The sequence below is a fragment of the Erythrolamprus reginae genome, chromosome 1 (assembly GCF_031021105.1).
Source record: "Erythrolamprus reginae isolate rEryReg1 chromosome 1, rEryReg1.hap1, whole genome shotgun sequence".
NCBI lineage: Eukaryota > Metazoa > Chordata > Lepidosauria > Squamata > Dipsadidae > Erythrolamprus > Erythrolamprus reginae.
In genome coordinates this window covers 233,240,953-233,258,956 of record NC_091950.1, presented here as the reverse complement: position 1 = coordinate 233,258,956, position 18,004 = coordinate 233,240,953, and the positions used below count along the sequence as shown (strand labels likewise).

The 18,004-nt window shown below is 38.0% G+C and overlaps 1 protein-coding gene across 10 annotated transcripts in view; it reads left to right on the top strand.

Annotated features, from left to right (window-relative positions):
• WDPCP (WD repeat containing planar cell polarity effector) overlaps window positions 1–17,735 on the top strand; it is a 204,289-nt gene extending 186,554 nt beyond the window's left edge. For 5 of the 10 annotated variants that reach the window (XM_070732544.1, XM_070732543.1, XM_070732542.1 and 2 more), the window contains 4 exons: window positions 4,761–4,914; window positions 13,082–13,161; window positions 15,988–16,016; window positions 17,173–17,735. In XM_070732544.1, coding sequence (XP_070588645.1) covers window positions 4,761–4,914; window positions 13,082–13,161; window positions 15,988–16,016; window positions 17,173–17,223 — 314 coding nt within the window. In that variant the 3' untranslated portion in view covers window positions 17,224–17,735. Of the gene's footprint in view, window positions 1–4,760; window positions 4,915–13,081; window positions 13,162–15,987; window positions 16,017–17,169 lie in introns of all 10 variants that reach the window. The other 5 variants (XM_070732539.1, XM_070732538.1, XM_070732540.1 and 2 more) reach the window with 1 other exon arrangement.
• The last annotated feature ends 269 nt before the right edge of the window (window positions 17,736–18,004 follow it).

Here is an 18,004-nt window from a genome sequence, read left to right as displayed (position 1 = left end):
GTTAGTCAGAATAGTCAAGATAGACTGAAACTCCGGTGGCAAGGAAGAAATATCAGCCGGAAAGGCCGGAGGATCCCTGAGGGCCTGAGCAGGTTCTGGCTGGGAGGAATCCTCGGTAAAATCTGGCTCCTCTGGACCTAAACCCCATAGGTTAGGTTGGGGTGGATTTAGGTTTGGCTCATCCAGGGATAGCACAGGAACCCCAGAAAGAGGCAGGTTAGAGGCCTCCGGGGGGGTTGGATTGATATGCACTTGGGCCTGCACCTTAAAAGTTTGGCTGTTTATCATGTATTTTTTGTAGGGCTGGGTCCCTTCTCTTCTCAGCCCTGGAGGGCTTGGCTAAGGAATGGGTGCCTGAGGAAGAGGAGGAAGAGGCCTGGGGAACTTCAGTAGAATTACCAGTAGGCCTAACCTCTTTGGGACCTTTGGTAGTGCCTCTCTTGGGAAAAGAAGCCATAGTCTGACAATTAACAGAAGACAAGGCTGAGCCAATAACTGAATAATAAGGAGAAGAATTTCAAGGACTTCCCAAGAGGAATGGATCCTGCTTCGAGGCCTCGAAGCTGCTGAAACTTGAGGACAATCTGGGCAAACCCAGAGTTCGTGCCCCCAAACCCAGCGGGGCCAGCCTCCCTAAACTTTATAATTAAGTAAACCAAGGCACTCTGGTTGGAGGCTTAGCCGGTGGAGAATTTAGCCTGGGACCCCCAAGGCCCGCTCCGGGATCCACGCGGTGGACTGAGGCCTACACGGCTGGCAGGGGGCCAACACGAGAGGCCTAGATTTTAAAAGGGCGCGAAGGCCTTCGCGCCAAAAAAGATCGCTGCGTAAAATTTCTTAAAGGGGAAGCGATCGACTAAGTCCAGGAGACTAGAGGGCGTCTCACTCCGCAGGAGGTATTTCTTAAGCCCTTAAATATTTGTATACAATAATAATCAATAATTCAATAGGTAAATACTTGCACCAGGACCTCCAGGCCAAAGGATTAGAAGAATCCACAAGCGGCCGCAGGAATCGTAACCGGCAAAACCGCCGGGGGAAAACGAAACCGCAACTTCTCCCAAGGAAAAAAGCCTAGCCGCTTTTTTGCTTTTTTTCTTTTAAACGGCTGGCGCAATTAGTGCAAGTAAATCAATAAAGACAATAAATCTTACTACTTTTTGAAGGAAAAGATCGAAGGGAAGGTGTTAGACTGTTGAACGAGCTATCACAATACAACCGCAGGATATGCGAACTGAGCGAATTCTGGGGAAGGGGCGGATCCAGCAGTCTTTTTTAATACTAGGCTCAGTTCCAATGGATTGGACAGGAGCAACCCATGTGACTGCTGGACCCACTCCTTCAGTACGGAGAAGTGCCCAGTCAGACCAGTTCCCCTGAACCTTTCTGAAGCCAAAACAATATTCCAGCTCATGTAATGGAGCCCAGTTAAGCACAGGTATTAATTATCACAATTTGGAAAGAGTACAATCAAAATTTCTAAGGAAGCTATTCCAAGTGGTGAAATGCATGCTTAATGTTGCTCTGTGGGTGGAGGTAGGACTTTCAAAAGTTGAAACAAGGACATACATGCTCTATATGTTTAAATACTGGCTAAAGTTTTATTTCTAATCTCAAGGTCTGATGCTTCTAATATTAATGGAATATATATGATAAATATATGTCTGGAAATTCTAAATTGGCAAAAATTTAAACCTTTTTTCAAGAGAGATGTTCATACAGCAGCGCTTAAGCAAAAGATCTGTGATATAAAAATATGATCTGAATATAGTTTAGTATAGTAAACTTAGGATAGTGTAGGACAGTGAAGGAGTTGTTAAGTGAGTTTTGCCCCAATTTATGATCTTTCTTACGAGAGTTTTTAAATGAACCACTGCAGATAAGTTAATAACACTCACTTACATTTGTAAATGTAAAAACGTGGCCTCCAGGAAGGACGTCTTCGTGACGTCAAAGCTCCGCCCATGGAATTCCCTATTGGAATTCCCCACCTCCTTTCCAGCCTCCAGATCGGCTGAAAACGCCACCACCGATTGCAAAAACGACGTTCCGCCGGGTGCCGCCACCTGGCTGTAACCTTCTGAAACAGCCGGGCGCTTCTTGGCGGCCTCCGGAACCCGAACTTCCGGGTTCGGCGTTCGGGAGAATGCAGAGAAGCCCCCCAGCTGTTTTAAAAGGTGACAGCCGGGCGGCGGTGCCCAGCGGAGCGCCATTTTGCCATTTTCCCCCCTTTGCACGCATTAATTGCTTTTACATTGTTTCCTATGGGAAACAATGTTTCATCTTACGAACTTTTCGCCTTACGAACCTACTTCCGGAACCAATTAAGTTCGTAAGACGAGGTATTGCTGTACTTTGGTTTCTGAAGGTGCTATTTTTTGATTTGGGGTTCTGCTTGCAGGTGTTCTCTTTTTCATTGTTCCTTTCTACATTATCAATTTTGTTTTCAATCAAACTCAGAAAATGTTCTTCCATCTTTCAGCAGATTTTAAGGCAAGGTATTGGCATCATTTGTGCAACTATTTCTGTTAATATTGAACAGATAAGCTAAATTAAGAAATGTATCTTTCTAATTTGTTTTATTTCAAAATAAACGTTGAAAAAGCATCTCAATTCACAATTCCCAGATGGCTAAAGGATAATAATGACAAACATCCAGATTTACGTCTTATTCTGTTAAGGGAACAGCAATCTCTCCTACTTGTAGCTGGGCCTAAGGAGGGCTCAATGTCTTTTCATCTTAAAAAGTAAATGTGATTCCATGCCCCTCTTGAGTCTTTAAGAACAGAAAGTTCCAGTAATAGCTATTTTGAACAAGTAATAAATAAAATCTGGCTTAATAGCTCATTTGGGATATATCTGCAAAATAGATGTAAATACCACCATAGTTTGTAAGATTTCTGAATATATTGAATTTTACAAAACTAGCATGAGGTATTCTGATTAAGTGTTTGCTTCAGCATTTTAAGGTTTATTCTTGCCTAAGAAGGTTTTGCATTATGAGTACTGTATAAACATCAGATTATACAGAATTAACTTCATTTATCATGCAGAGTACAAAAAATATTTTTAAAAATGACTTATCTTTACTTATCAAGTGTGTTTTCATGCCAAAAAAGTTGTTTTATACAAGAGCAGCTGTTACTTTTTAATGGTTCCTGTTAAGTAGACTTGTCAATGATGCAATATTAAGATGCCAGTTTCATTCTTCTGTGTCATAATATACCTTTGAAATCAATTTCACTCTAGAAAGTAGAATGGAAACTTGAGAAAACAAATTGTTCCCCATTTCTGGGCACAGTGCCAACACAAAGAAGTATATCTGCATTACCATGTGCTAAACCAAACACTGAAATTCTAAGACTTGTCAGAATCCCCTGTTGATCAAATTGCATGTGGTAAGCTTTTTGTGAGAATAGGTGACTGTTTTTTACAGATAGGCTAATGTTCATCAACAGATTAAAGGAGAAAAGTTGCATGCATCACCTCTTAATATAAACTATATGTAATTCATTCTGATGGAAACTGAGACAGTCGGCCTCTTTATATCAGTAATTATAATTTCTACAATCTTAAATTATAATTCTATTTTTTTATTTAAAAAAAACCCTTCTATAACAAAATAATAGATCATTTCCATTTGGGGAATTCTTAATTTTTAGGTATTTTCAGTAGATTTAAGACACTTCTATTTTCTAAGCTTGGTCCAAATATAAATTTACCTAAAGCAAGAATGGACATTTTTTATAGTGAAGAAGTCAATATTCCACCAAGGCTATCTTACCACAATAATGAAATATAATTTTCACTCACAATGTTAGGCATGCCTTCCTAAGTTTATCATCTAAGACGATATGTCATAATCCATTTTTCTGAAGTCTACATAGGAAAAACAAGATAGCTTTTGAATAAGAAAATAAATGGGTAGTAATTGAACAGCAGAGCTCAAAATGGAAACAAGAAAACAGCATAACTTTTCAGCCTTACAAAAACTGTCACTGGTCTCAAACAGTGGTGGAACAGGAAACTTTGGCAGTTGAATTACAAACAAACATTACAATCCATTACTGAACAGAATAATGAGCTCTTAGCCTATAATCTTTGTTAACTGATAAAGTGGCACTCAGTCTCTTCCTCTTAAATTTCACAATCATGTAAGGCTGCTAACTTGGTTTTTCCCCTCTATTTCTCCCTCTTCCACTCCCTAAATTTAAAGTCCTGTAATAGAAAACCCACCCTAAGCATCTGAGGAAGTAAGCTCCTGTTCGCAATAGCTTATGTCCTAGTAAAGTTAGCTAATCTTGAAGATGCTGCCATTTTCAATGTCTACAAACACTTGAAATAATTCCACAGCTGCAAATGCCACCGCTTTTTTAGCTATCACTTCATAAACCTTTTCTTGATAAATCACAAGGTCAATGTTTTAATGGCAGTGCCACTGTTTTGGTTATTTTTTTGTAAAGACTGCTAGTATTATATTTATATTGTCCCTGTTATAAACGTCAATTTGGTTTTCTAAACAGAATACTAATACTGTAGTTTATATTTAGTCCCTTTAGAAGTGAATACTTCCAGTGATATAGCTTTTACCACTGCACATAACAATATATGAAGTGACAATAACATCTAGTAATTTTATATTGTATGTTTTTATGGATAGTAATAGGAGCTGCTTTAATAGAGACAACTCCAATTGCTATTAAAAATTAGTACTATTTTCTGGCAATAGAAGATACTAGTTTTATTTATTAAATCCATAGAGATTCCAAGACATAAAAACAAAGAAGATAATTTAAGAGAATCTGTCGTGGACCTGCGCATGACACCACAAGGACAGAAAGTTGAAGGCAGTCTCCCACCATGCAGTGGAAGTGATGATTTCCTCAAATATACAACATGCAACAGCTCCACAAGGTAAAATATTCAAAGCGGGCAACTATCAAAAGAGAAAAATGTAACTGCTCAGCAGATCAAATTTTAAAATATGGCTCTAAATCTAAAATGTACAGTATAATGGGAAGAACAGGTGTTGAAGAATATAACTGGGATGGATGGATGGATTTAATCATATTTGTAATGGCCACCTGCTTTTGATAACTCTGAGTGGTATACAGTATTAAAAACAGATTGAACAATAAACAGCAAAAAAAAAGTTCCTCTCTAGAAATATCTTCTAATCTAGGTCATGCAACATTCCCTCAAGAAATCTAGCCCAAGGCCTGGTGGAAGGTTTTAAAGGTCCACTTAAATGAACTTAGAAGAACACTACAAATCTCTAGAGCAGGGGTCCCCAAACGTTTTACACAGGGGGCCAGTTCACTGTCCCTCGGACTGTTGGAGGGCCGGACTATTAAAAAAAACTATGAACAAATCCCTATGCACACTGCACATACTTTGTTTTAAAGTAAAAAACAAAATGGGAACGTACTATTTAGAGGGGGGAGAAGATCTGAAATTCATATATGTTTATGTTTTGTTTTTAATTTTCTTTTGCTAACATCTGATTGGCTATACAAGGTTTTCTTGGCTTATGAAAAATGTATAAAGAAATAAGGAAGCACTTTGGCATAATGGTTAATAAGTTAGAAATATAATTGGTGTTGCACTTTTTGAAGGAACATTAAGGAGGGAATTTAATTAAAAGAAAAGTATGTACCTGGATGACAAAATTAGAAAAAAAACCTTTTGCCACTTTTTTGATATTAGTTACTAACAAAATACCGCATTTTATTCTTGGAAAATTAGATGGTGCACTGTGTTGTTTGAATGTATGTTGAGAGAAAAATTTAAAAAAATTACCCCCCCCAAAACAGTCCTTCCTTCCTCTGTCCCTCCATTCATTTCATTCTTCTTTCCTTCCTTGTTCCCTCCATTTCTCCTTCCTTCCTTCCTTCCTTCCTTCCTCTCCACTTCTCCTTCCCTCCCTCTCTTTCCCTTTTATTTCTTTCTCTCTCTTTTCCCTGTGCTCTTGTCACTCACTGGCGGGCCGGATAAATGGCCTCAGTAGGTCGCATGTGGCCCGCAGGCCGTAGTTTGGGGACCGCTGCTCTAGAGTATCCTGCTCTAAAGAATGCCCACTGCTTAAGTTCCACAAAATAACACTTTTTAATGAGTGGAATCTAAAGCATGTAAACTCTGTTGCATCATATTGGACAGGTAAACAGATAAACAGAATAGGCGGATACAAACAGGTAAACAGAATAGATGGATACAAATAGATGGTTCGGCGAACAGCTTAAATGACTTTTGTCCTTGATAGTTGATAATAATAGATAGCAATATTTATATAATCTAATTAATTGGCACATAAATCCAATAAATAAATAATAAAGAGATGTTATAAGGAGATCCTTGTAGATACTTTAAATGCTAATAAAATATTCAAAACTGCTATCCAGATTTCTTACTATATTTTGCAAGAAATCTTACTTGTTTTCTAGTTTAGTGAATAATCATTTGTTCTAAGAAGCTTAGCATGCATTCATAAAGAGATATAAATTTATTACTCCCAATGTTTATCCTCATCATTAGTAGGTACAGTGATCCCTCGATTTTCGCGATCTCGATCTTCGCGAAACGCTATATCGCGATTTTTCAAAAAATATTAATTAAAAATATTTTCCCACCCGATGAGGTCACTCTCTTCCTTTCTCATCTTTCTTTCTCTCTCTCTTTCTCTATCTTGCTTCTTCCTCTCTCACACTCTCTTCCTCCCTCTCTCATCTCTTTCTTTCCTTCTCTCTCTTTCTCTATCTCTCCCCCTCTTGTGCTCGAGCGGCGGGCGGCGGGCGAGCGGCGGGCGAGCGGCGGGCGGGCAGCAGCGAGGAGCCAAAGATCGGGGTTTCCCCTTTGTGTGGGTGGCGGGGAAGACCCAGGGAAGGTTCCTTCGGCCGCCCAGCAGCTGATCTGCTCGGCAGCGCCGCAGCAGCGAGGAGCCGAAGATCGGGGTTTCCCCTTTGCGTGGGCGGCGGGGAAACCCCGATCTTCGGCTCCTCACTGCTGCGGCGCTGCCGAGCAGATCAGCTGCTGGGCGACGGAAGGAACCTTCCCTGGGTCTTCCCAGGTGCGGAAGTAAAAACACCATCTGCACATGCGCGGCCATGGAAAACAGGGTGCGCATGCGCAGAAGGTGTTTTTACTTCCGCACCACTATATCGCGAAAAATCGATTATCGCGAGGGGTCTTGGAACGGAACCCTCGCGATAATCGAGGGATCACTGTATAGATTATTCTATATTTGGTAATGTCAGTAGGACGTACCTGACTTAAACCTATTATTTAGAGTAAACCTAAGCTAATTTAATTGAAATATATTTTCAAGTAAATGTGCTTAAAAGTATTGTCCAGCTTTAAAAAGAAAATCTAACTAGATTTTTAAAAAAGAAAAATCTAAAAAAGAATTTAGCATTGATTAAGGTTCCGATCTTGGCATACCACAAACAAAATAAAAAGAATTTTCAAAGAATTTTGCAATATTGTATTGTACAGATTATTCAGAACATTTCAGTTTTTCTAAAGAAAACTGCATTATAGTCCATTGTTAATAAAGTAGGGGTTTTCTGCTCTAGATAGTTCCAAAGATCTTCAACCTTTACTTTTACTTCTTTTATTACTACAGTACTAGTATGTTGAATACTGCAGCTGATCAGCTACAAGGATCACACAAGTGATTAATACTTCCATCTATTATTTTTTTTAAACTATTTAAAATGCTTTATCTTCAAAAACTGGGATCATTGTTTTCTGAGGGAGCAAACATTAAAAAGAGCCTCCACTCCTCCCAACAGTTTTTTAACTATTAAACTCTACTTGTATGCTGCCAGCCATACAATAATATAGATCTACAATCACTTTTTCCTCCTTTTAATTTTGGACTCTTAAAAAAAGCATCCAGTTATTACAGCAAGTATTTCAGAAGTGAATATTTAAATGCCAAATTAAATGCAAGTTTAAAGGGAACTCCCTGTGTTAAATTTATATTGGCACAAAGAATAATTGTCTACTGCTAAAAGACATAAAGATGAGACTGCATATGCATTGTTACAAAATATGCACATGATCATAATATATTAATTTTAAGGAATACTTGGCATATATTTCCACATTGTCAAGTTTCGCCCCCTTTTAAATTGATGTTAATACATAGTTTTGCTCTTTAAAGGTTTCTGAAGAGATACCAGGAAAACGTAGTCAACAGAAATACTTGAGCTGCATTCCAAAAATTTATGAGTTGTGACTGAGAAGCTTTAAATTTCTGTTGCCAAATATTTTGATGGATCAATAAGAATCTATACAACTATTATTATTATTATTATTATTATTATTATTATTATTATTATTTATTAGATTTGTATGCCGCCCCTCTACGTAGACTCAGAGATCTATATAGATCCCTAATCTCTTTATAAAAGTGTTTAATTATTTCTACATTTCTATGCCCCTAAGGTGGCTGAAATTGGGTCTTCTAGTTATTAAAATGTGGACTAATATTGAATACTTTGCTCTTGAACTATATTAGAGGACCAAGATGTTGTACTGAGAGAAAGTGATTGGCCCAACCCCACCCAGCTAGCTATCATGCTTAAGGTGGGACTAGAATTTACAGTCTCTTAGTATAGCCTGATGCCTTTAACCACTAGACCAAATCACTCACATCAATAAAATAAACTTATAAACAGTTATATCTATTTATAATTGTTACTGAGGAATTGCTGAATAAACTGAAGTAACTACTATATTATTATTCAGTTTATTCATGAATTGCTCAGTAACAATTTACCCATTAAAATCATGATTTTAATACTAGTTATTCCTATGCAAGAATTATTAAAGTAATGCAGTCTGTGTGTTACTTTAATTTACTTCAAGTGTACATGTAAGGAAACATGATTGGTCAAAATCCTCACCTCTCAGTAAATTGATTAGAAAATATAAAAAGAAAGGTTATGTTGTTGGAGAGAAAGTAGGAATTTTGCAAAGCTATTATCTGCTGGCAAATGTTTAAAATCACCGTTCCCTGTAAGCTGCGCACGTACGCGCGCGCGCTCCAAAATACCCCCGTGCGCACCTTTTTCCTCGGGCGCGCAGTCCCCATCCCCCTGCCAGCCCGCGGGGGGGCGCGCAGGGAGGCGCGGGCAGTAGAAGGGAGCCGCGGCCACACCTGCCTCTCCATGGTGCCTCCGGCCCCCTCGCGCTCCTGGCCTCTTGGCCCCGCCCCCCACCCACCCGGCCTCTCTTTCTCATCCGCTGCAAGAGAGGGGGGAGGGGCAGGCGTTCTCCGGAGGCTGGCGGGCGCGCGGGCTGGCGCGCGCTCTTCCCATCTCCCTGCCTGCGCGCCCGCCCGGAACATTCAAAGTAAGAGCGAAGGATTTTCTTATTTTGAATGTTCCGGGCGGGTGGGCTGGCAGGGAGATTTGGGGAGCGCGCGCCAGCTGCCCCCCGAACACCTGGCCGCCCGCCCGCCGCTTGCTGCCCGCTCCGCCTCTCTTTCTCCTCCGCTGCAACACGGCGCCCCGCCACGCTCCTCCTCCCGGGAGCCCAGCAGAGCCGCACGGAGGCAAAGACACGGTGCCCGGCCGACTTTTGGAGCCGTTTTGTTTTCGGCCGGGCGGAGGTGGCGCGCGGAGGCGAAGACACGGTGCCCGGCCACGCTCCGCCTCCCGGGAGCCCAGCTGAAAACAAAATGGCTCCAAAAGTCGGCCGGGCTCCCCAGAGGCAGAGCTTGGCCGGGCGCTGTGTCTTCGCCTTCGCGCGCCGCCTCCGCCCGGCCGAAAACAAAACGGCTCCAAAAGTCGGCCGGGCTCCCGGGAGGCGGTGCGCGGCTGCTTCCTCTTCACTGCAGAGCCGCCGGGCAGAGGCGAAGACAACGGCGCCCTCCACTCTCTCTCCATCTCTCTCTCTCTCTCTTTTTCTCTCTGTTGCCGGCGTGGTGAAAGAGAGAGAAAGACAGAGAGAGAGAAAGGAGGGGAGAGAGAATGAGAAAGAAAGCGAGAAAGCAAGCAAGAGAGAAAGACAGGGAAAGAAAGCAAGAGAGAGAAAGAGAGGGGGGAAGGAGGGAGAGGGAAAGACATAGAGGGAGGGAAGGAGGGAGAGAGAAAGAACAAAAAAGAGAGGAAGGAAGAGAGAAAGGAAGAGGGATGGAGAGAGAGGGAATGAAAGATGAAGGGAGGGAGAGAGAAAGTGGGAGGGAGAGATAGAAAGGAGGGAGAAGGGGGTAGTTAGGGAGAGGGAAAAGGAAGGGCTTGGAGAAAGGGGGAAAGAAAGATAGAAAGGAAAGAGGGAGGGAGAGACAGAAAGGAAAGAGGGAGGGAAAGATAGAAAGAAAAGAGGGAGGGAGAGATAGAAAGGAAAGTGGGAGGGAGGAAAGAGGGAGGAAGACATAGAAAGGATAGAATTATGGATGCAAGAACTTGCTCATGTGTGATAGCGCACGCCCACACTTACTTACTTACTTACTTACCTACTTACTTACTTTATTTATTTATACTTATATGCCGCCCTGTGCCAAAGGGACTGCCGCTCAGACACTATACTTTTCCGCTCACCCCGAAAAAAAATTAGAGGGAACACTTTAAAAATGTTTATTTTTTTGCAGGTCTATCATATTTAGTATCTTTCAGTAGGACTTTTTTTGTAGTAGACATTATATTAATAAAATTCCCTCAAATTTTCATTTATAGGAATAAGGCTTTGTCCCAAAGATGCTTTTTCAAAAGGCAACAGGACTTTGGTTTTCTTGAAGACATTTTGTTTCTCATCCAAGAAACTTCTTCACTTATGACTGAAGACAGAACCGAAGAAGCTTCTTAGATGAGAAGCGAAACATCTTCAAGGAAAAACAAATGAAGTTCAGTTGCCTTTTGAAAAAGTACTTATGGGACAATCATGACTTGGATGACTATAGTCTATGGTCTATACAGACTATTAAGATTTTTCAAATTTAGGCAGATTTGTGCAGGATACTGATAGAAAGATACATCTGGAATAAAATTAAAATTATAATGTTTCTGTCAAATTTCTCTCTTCCTGAATTGCTACTCCCTGATCTTCTTTCCTCCTAATTTTTTTCAGCTAGAAAGCTATTGCAATGTGTAAACAATATTTAAGGTGTGTCAGAAAGATTGCACTAGAAGATCAATGCGTGCCGAACAGTCACAGTCATTTAATCTTGATTCATAGTAGATTGAACAAATTACTTTATTTGGGTAATCTTCCCATTTTTACCTGCTTGTAGTCTTGGAAATATATCAGTTTTTGGCATTAAAAATAAGTCCAACTTGGGAATCTTAGGTTTTGATAGAGATTGGTAAATGAAAGCTGGAAAAAGTTTCCGGAACTTTGAATACAAAATACACCACCAAGCTATTTGTTATATGTTACCTTATGTACCTTGCCTTAAAAAAAATTCCAAATAGGAAAATGCACACAGAAAATACTTTCATCAACTTTATACCAAATAGTGCATCTGACTGGGAATCTTAAATTCATGTGTTCTTTTTCTATGCTTTTTCCCATAATATATCCTCTGGGGTAAGATTTGAGATAATTGGGGCTTTCAAAATGATGATAAACTAATGAAAAAGGTGCAGAAAGGAAACTAATGATCTTAAATATTCACACTCTGTTCTATTTCATCAAGATCCTAAATGGACTAACATATAATAGTTTTTGAGGCGATTTAAATGATATCTCTCTGTTCTTCACAAATGAAAGAGACAAGGGTTTTTATTGTTCAAATTTTTGAAAGACAATTTTCATTTTATTTTATTCCCCCCCCCCTTTCTAACACATTAAGGATGTATAGCTACAGAGGATTTAATATTTTCCTCAATGAAAAAAATAGAATAAGCAAATTGTCCTGAAAGATTGTTTTTCTTAATTCTGACTACCAATTACAAGGTACTTGCTTGTACAACTGGAAGACATAAAAATAATGTATTTATAAAAATAATAAATATCTTAGTGTGGCAGTATGTATGTATGAATATATATATATATATATATATAAAGATACAACCCCTCAGGTGTGGAGGATTCTGTTCAGTCAGGTCATGCTTCAACAAATAGAATTAAAATCTTCCTGCTTTGAAGCCTTTGGAAACCAATTTAAATAATTTTATTGATATTATCCTGTTCATATTCTATGGCAAGATAAAACACTTTTTCCATTCCCAGAAACTCCATACATAAGTAAAATGCTCTATGTTTGAAATGTAGAGATTTTGTTATGTTATTGTATTTGGGTCAGACAAACCTAGGTTTGATACATTTTTTATGAAAATAGATTTCTCTGGTTGTCATTAATGTTGCCCTACAAGTTAATTTTACAGGAATACATAAGAAATGTTATGCTGTAATTCAGGGGTGTCAAACTGACGGCCCAAGGGCCGAATGTATCACACGTAGGTTACGCCCACCCCAGTTCCTTGAAAGGGAAAAATGTCATGATATGTACGTGACACTGCATGTTTGACAACCGTGCTCTAAGTATTATTAGGCAAACCATACGTGGCCTGAAAAAATCTGGATGACCACTAGATGGCAACAAAGGATATTATGTTTTAGCTCTTTGCTGCCATCTATTAGTCTTCTGATTATTTGCAGTTCATATACAGAATGCTATCAATTTTAGTTTTATTTTTTCTTTGTGGGGGGTGTCTTTATTTTTGGTTAGGCTGGTCATTTGATTTCTTTTTCTTGTTGCTAGAGTTCTTGCTATTTGTACCATTTTTATCATTAAACATAGCTTGTAAGTATTTTATATACATAATTATGACTGTATTCAAATGTATCAGAACCAGCATAGCATAGTGATTAAGGAACTTGGTTAGAAAGTGGCAGACTGTGAATTTCAGTCTCTCCACAAAGCCAGTTGAGTGTCTTTAGGCCAATCATTTTCAGCCCAAAGTAGCCAGCAATGATAAACCTTCCAAAATCTTGCCAATAGACCTTTAAGGACTTGTCCAAGCAATCACCGGGAGTTAAAAAACTGACTTGAAGTAATAATAATGAAAATGCATCAGCATATTTAATCATGGGACCTCTGGCTAATACTCCTCTTTGCTGTTCCATTTTTTTCTAGTGAAGTAGACAAAAGAGAATGCAAATTTTTGACAGAGTTTTTTACTAAAGTGGAAACTGACAAAACTGCATGTCAAACAGGTAAGGGTGCTATAAAATATGTATAATGAAAAATGTGGTAGAAATTAGTGACTTGAGTAATAAATCTTTCCAATCAGAAATTTCAAAGGTTGCGGGGAATCTACATTCAAAACAGATTGAACCATTCTATTTGATAGGGCCCTGAGGACTCAGATTATTGGGGGCAATATGCTGACTCTGTAAACTGCTTAGAGAGGGCTGTAAACAGTGAAGGGCTACCAAAATTTTTACTACCACACTGTGGGTGTGGCATATGCAGGGTGCCCTGCATTTTCTTTCAACGCAATGCAAATTGGGTGGTCTAGGATGGAGCTCCATTTTCACTACCCCACTGCGTCCCCCGTCCCCTCCGGGTACGGGCAGCAACCCACCCCTGGCTGTATAGTACCATGAAGCAATACATAAGTCTAAGTGCTATTGCTGTATCTAATAGAGGAGGGCAATTCTTAAAAAACAGGGCAAGGACTCAACGTTTGAATTAAAATGTGAATTATAAAATAATGAGGTTAACATGACCTCTGCCTCACCATTTTCTGTGAAGAACAGCTCCAGAAATATCTGAAATATCTAACCCACAAAGAGATGTTAGACTAGAGAAACTGACAAGGAGTCTTTAGACTATTGAGTAACCCCTTCATTTTTCCCACAGATTTTCCCTGGATCAAATTAAAAGCTCATTTGCAATCAGTGACAGCTGCAAAAAAAAAAAATGTGTGTGGGATGGGAAGACTATTTTTCAGTTAAATGATAAAGGACAATATCTAGATTTTACTGCCCCCTTCTCTAAAGCTAGACTATTCCTCAACAAAAATATTTTATTTTTTTATCCAATCCCATTATTTTAGATATACATTTTAGTGTTTTTCTGTTTCAAACAACTTAATTGGTTTACAATGGGGAGGGTCGAATCTATTTCCTTTTGAAAGGGATATAGAAAGGGATAACAACAACACAATTCCAAAACATACTGAATTATTAATGGTCGTAAATAAAGAGTCATCACTGGAAGCCACCAATTCTTGTTTTTTCTTCTGGAGAAATAAGTCCACTTCCAAGGAATTCTCCAGGTCATAACTGTACACCACAATAAGGTCCTTAAGCTCTGATGTTGATATAGTAAAAGCAGCCAGTTAGGAAGATCAATTATTCTCACAAGATTCTACAGATATTTGGCAGGTTAAACCAAAAGCTCTATCATTAAGAGCTGCTAACTAGATGAGATATTCAAGATGTGCTTTTAATTAAGCTTAAGAGCTGCAATTCAACTTCCCCATTTCTCTTTTACATTTGAATTAAATTTCTCTTTTTCTTTGATTTTAGATTTTTTATTTTATTTTAGAAAGAGTTGAAATGCACTGAAAGTGCTGTTACATAGAAAAGCCTTTGCTACCAGGAGGAGAGTGCCTTTGATAAAGTCACGATAGCTACAAGTTCTCAAAACAGGAAGCATAGATAGACATTAACAGGAAGAAAAATGTAATCAGTAGTGCAAAAGAAGATCACATATGCATTTTATATTGTAACCAATGGAATTTTTTAAAAGATAAAACAACGTATGGATATTATTGGGTATACTAGATATTGGATAATTGAATATCATCCGACATACTGAAAATACTGAAGAAAAAAGATGGCAGTAGGAATAAGTTGGTAATTCGGATGAGGCTATTCCAGGAAAAGTAGTCAAGGGTATTATGTTCTAACACTGAACCCCATTGGACTCAGGATTGCTGCTGAGTGGATGTACGCAGGATTGTATTATGAGCATCGCCTTGCATGCTGAAGGTTTACCATTTCAAATAATTAAATTAACTTCTTTTGCTTAAAGCTTGATTTGGCACAAAGGCAAACTTTTAGGACTCCACCCAGATTTCCATACATACCAGTCATAAACTGTAGCAAACACCTGGCACATGGCAGAAAATATTATTCACCTGGTACTTGCTACTTCAACTCCCCCCAAAAAAGAAAGATGTGAAGGAGATAAACAGAGCTGCTCCTTCACCCCTTCGGGAAGAATATGAAATTCTGTTATAAATCGACTGTTGCTCTTTCTACTGACATAAAATTGTTACTTGAATAGTAAACTGAAAATGCTACACTGAGTGGTCTGTGATGCTCCCTGAGCTTGTTTGTTTTCTTGCAGATGTTTTGCTACCCAAACTGGTAACTTCATCAGTGCATTGATGACATTACCTAGTTTGGGTCATGAACAGTCTGGAAGAAATTCAGAGAGCACCAAGCACCATTCTCCTTTATTAGAGGCCACACTTTTCTGCAGATGAATGATATAAGGTCATTAGATGTCCTGTTACCAACACGTTCATTAAAGCATGTTGTCTCTACCTTCTGCATGTTTTTTCCCCCCATATATTGGGTGGGTGTTCATGAGAGGGGAGGGGCAGGCACATGAAGAAGGCAATACTGTAAGGAGGGAACAGCAATGATGGGCTGTTCCAGGTATACACATGACCTGCAGTAATGATACCATGTTTCCCCCAAAATAAGACATCCTCTGATAAATAATAAGCCCAATCGGGCTTTTGAGTGCATGGCAATATGGCCAAGCACTTATTTCAGGGTTCAAAAATAAGACAGGGTTTTATTTTCAGGAAAACACTGAATATAAATGGTAGATTATATTCAATGTTTATTATTGTTGTTGTTTATTTATTATTATATTATTGCTTATATCCATAGGTTATATGTGCACATACATGTATCAAAAATATGCATAATTTAAAATCAAGAATTAGTTAAATTATAACCATTTTATATGATTCCCTAATAATTTACTCAGACATTTGTTTTGGGGGTGGGGTTTAGAACTGTTTCAGGAAGTGCATGAGGAAGAGGTAAGCACTTTTTTTCATTTTCTAATCTAAAATGACAAGTCTCTGTCCCCAAAGGGCTTTTTAAAATTATTTCCAGCCAGCAATTGAAAGCCTTGTGAAAGTTAAAATATAGCAGATTTCAATGTTTAAGTCAATATGTTCAAGACGATAGTTCATATGTTGCCTAAAAATCTCATTTTAAGGATAGTGAAACAATATTTGAGAATCATGTTGGAAATATAGGAGAAAATATTAATTGGTTTCTGTTTTATTATTATAGCACTTGGGATAGCAGAAAACTTTGTTATAGAGAAAAATATGGAAAAACATTTTAATGTGCAAATCTTGAGTTTCTTAGTAAAGGTCAGCTCATTTGTTCAAAAGTCTACTCTGTTTTTTACTTAAATTACTTTAAAGATTAGGCTAGCACCAATTAGAGGATATAGGCGTAAAATATTAGCTATCTGTTGAAAAGCAGATGTTATACAACTTTTATATTCAAAAGTCTGTTTGTCAGAACAAATATACTATCAGATAAAGCTGCTAGTCTTTTTTCAAGATTGATTTATTCTGACATGTCGAGACTTTTAAAAAAATCTCAAAAGTTTTACTTGAACTTGCCAGCATACAAATAAGCCTGAAGCAGCTGTAGCTTGCACATTTCTCCTGCCAAAATATATAATTTGTTACTGAAATGATTAGAGCATATGCTAAATATTGCATTATGGCAAGTTTCTTTCTGTTTCAAGTTCCATGCCTACAGTAGTTTATTTCCATCAGGAAGCTGGAAACATTTGTAGATTGTTACAAAAAGTAATTTATCATTGTAAAGAAATATGTTCTTTAGTACAGGGCTCATGTTTTAAGCGTTATAGTATATTATTACAAAGGCCATAATTGCAAAGGTCCACCTTTTCCCCCTCAAAAACATTTATTTGACTTGAAACTTGATTGGTAGTATCTTAAAACTGAATTACAAATAGTTTTCTTGTTTTAAAACAAATTCAGGAAAGCAATCTCTATCTTTTGCTAGCTTTATTTATATCAGAATGGTGACCCTCTGCTTTTGTTTCTTGATTTGATGTTTTTAATGTAATCCTTTCTTTAGCAAAATAAAATGAATTTATATTATATGATTCATATACTATTATTATTTTTCCCCTTTGTCTTTCAGCAGGAAATTAGAGGAAAGAGCTCTATCAAAGTAGTGCATTTTGGTCTGGTATAAATCAGAAATATTGGTGCATAATAAGAAAATTAAGGTCCTACAGATCACTTCTTGTAAAAAAAAATGCTTTCAACTAACATAGTTTCTGAAAACATGTTCAAGTAATTCACTAGTAAATATTAACTTTTTGCATAAATGGTTAAATCAAGAGGAATTAAATGTGTTTGGTTCTGCCTAAATCTTACTATTTTGAGCTTGGTCATATAATTCATTTACCTACAGAAAGGAGCCTTATATTTACTGCATTTCTAGAACAACATATGTGATGAGTAATCACCATCACCATTATGTATTTAGAATATCATAATAATTTTTTGCCCTGAGTGGAGCCTATTTTATATTAACTGAAGAATACTTTTTGATACTATAAAGAGATAAGCTATTTTAATAATGTACTTTAACGATTGATAAATAGATCTGACTAGATTTTACTTGTATTATTAAATTAATTCTATAACTTTCTTTACATTTTTGTATTTTTATTTGTGGAGTAATAAACTTTGACTAAAGCATATCGCCTAATTACAGTTACGGTACTATAAACAGTATAAAAACCACAAGGTTTACTTTGGTTCTTACCATAACTGCATATAGGTGAAAATAAAAAAAGATACGGTGGAATATGTATGCATACAAAAATAAGTTGCAACTTTATTACAAAAAGAGCAATCCATATTGCTGGTGGTCCAGACTGAGAAGGTGAGGAGTCTACTGCTCATTATACTAGAAGACTTATATTATCATAGTGTTGTCTGAACAGTTTTTAACTTCTCTACTAAGT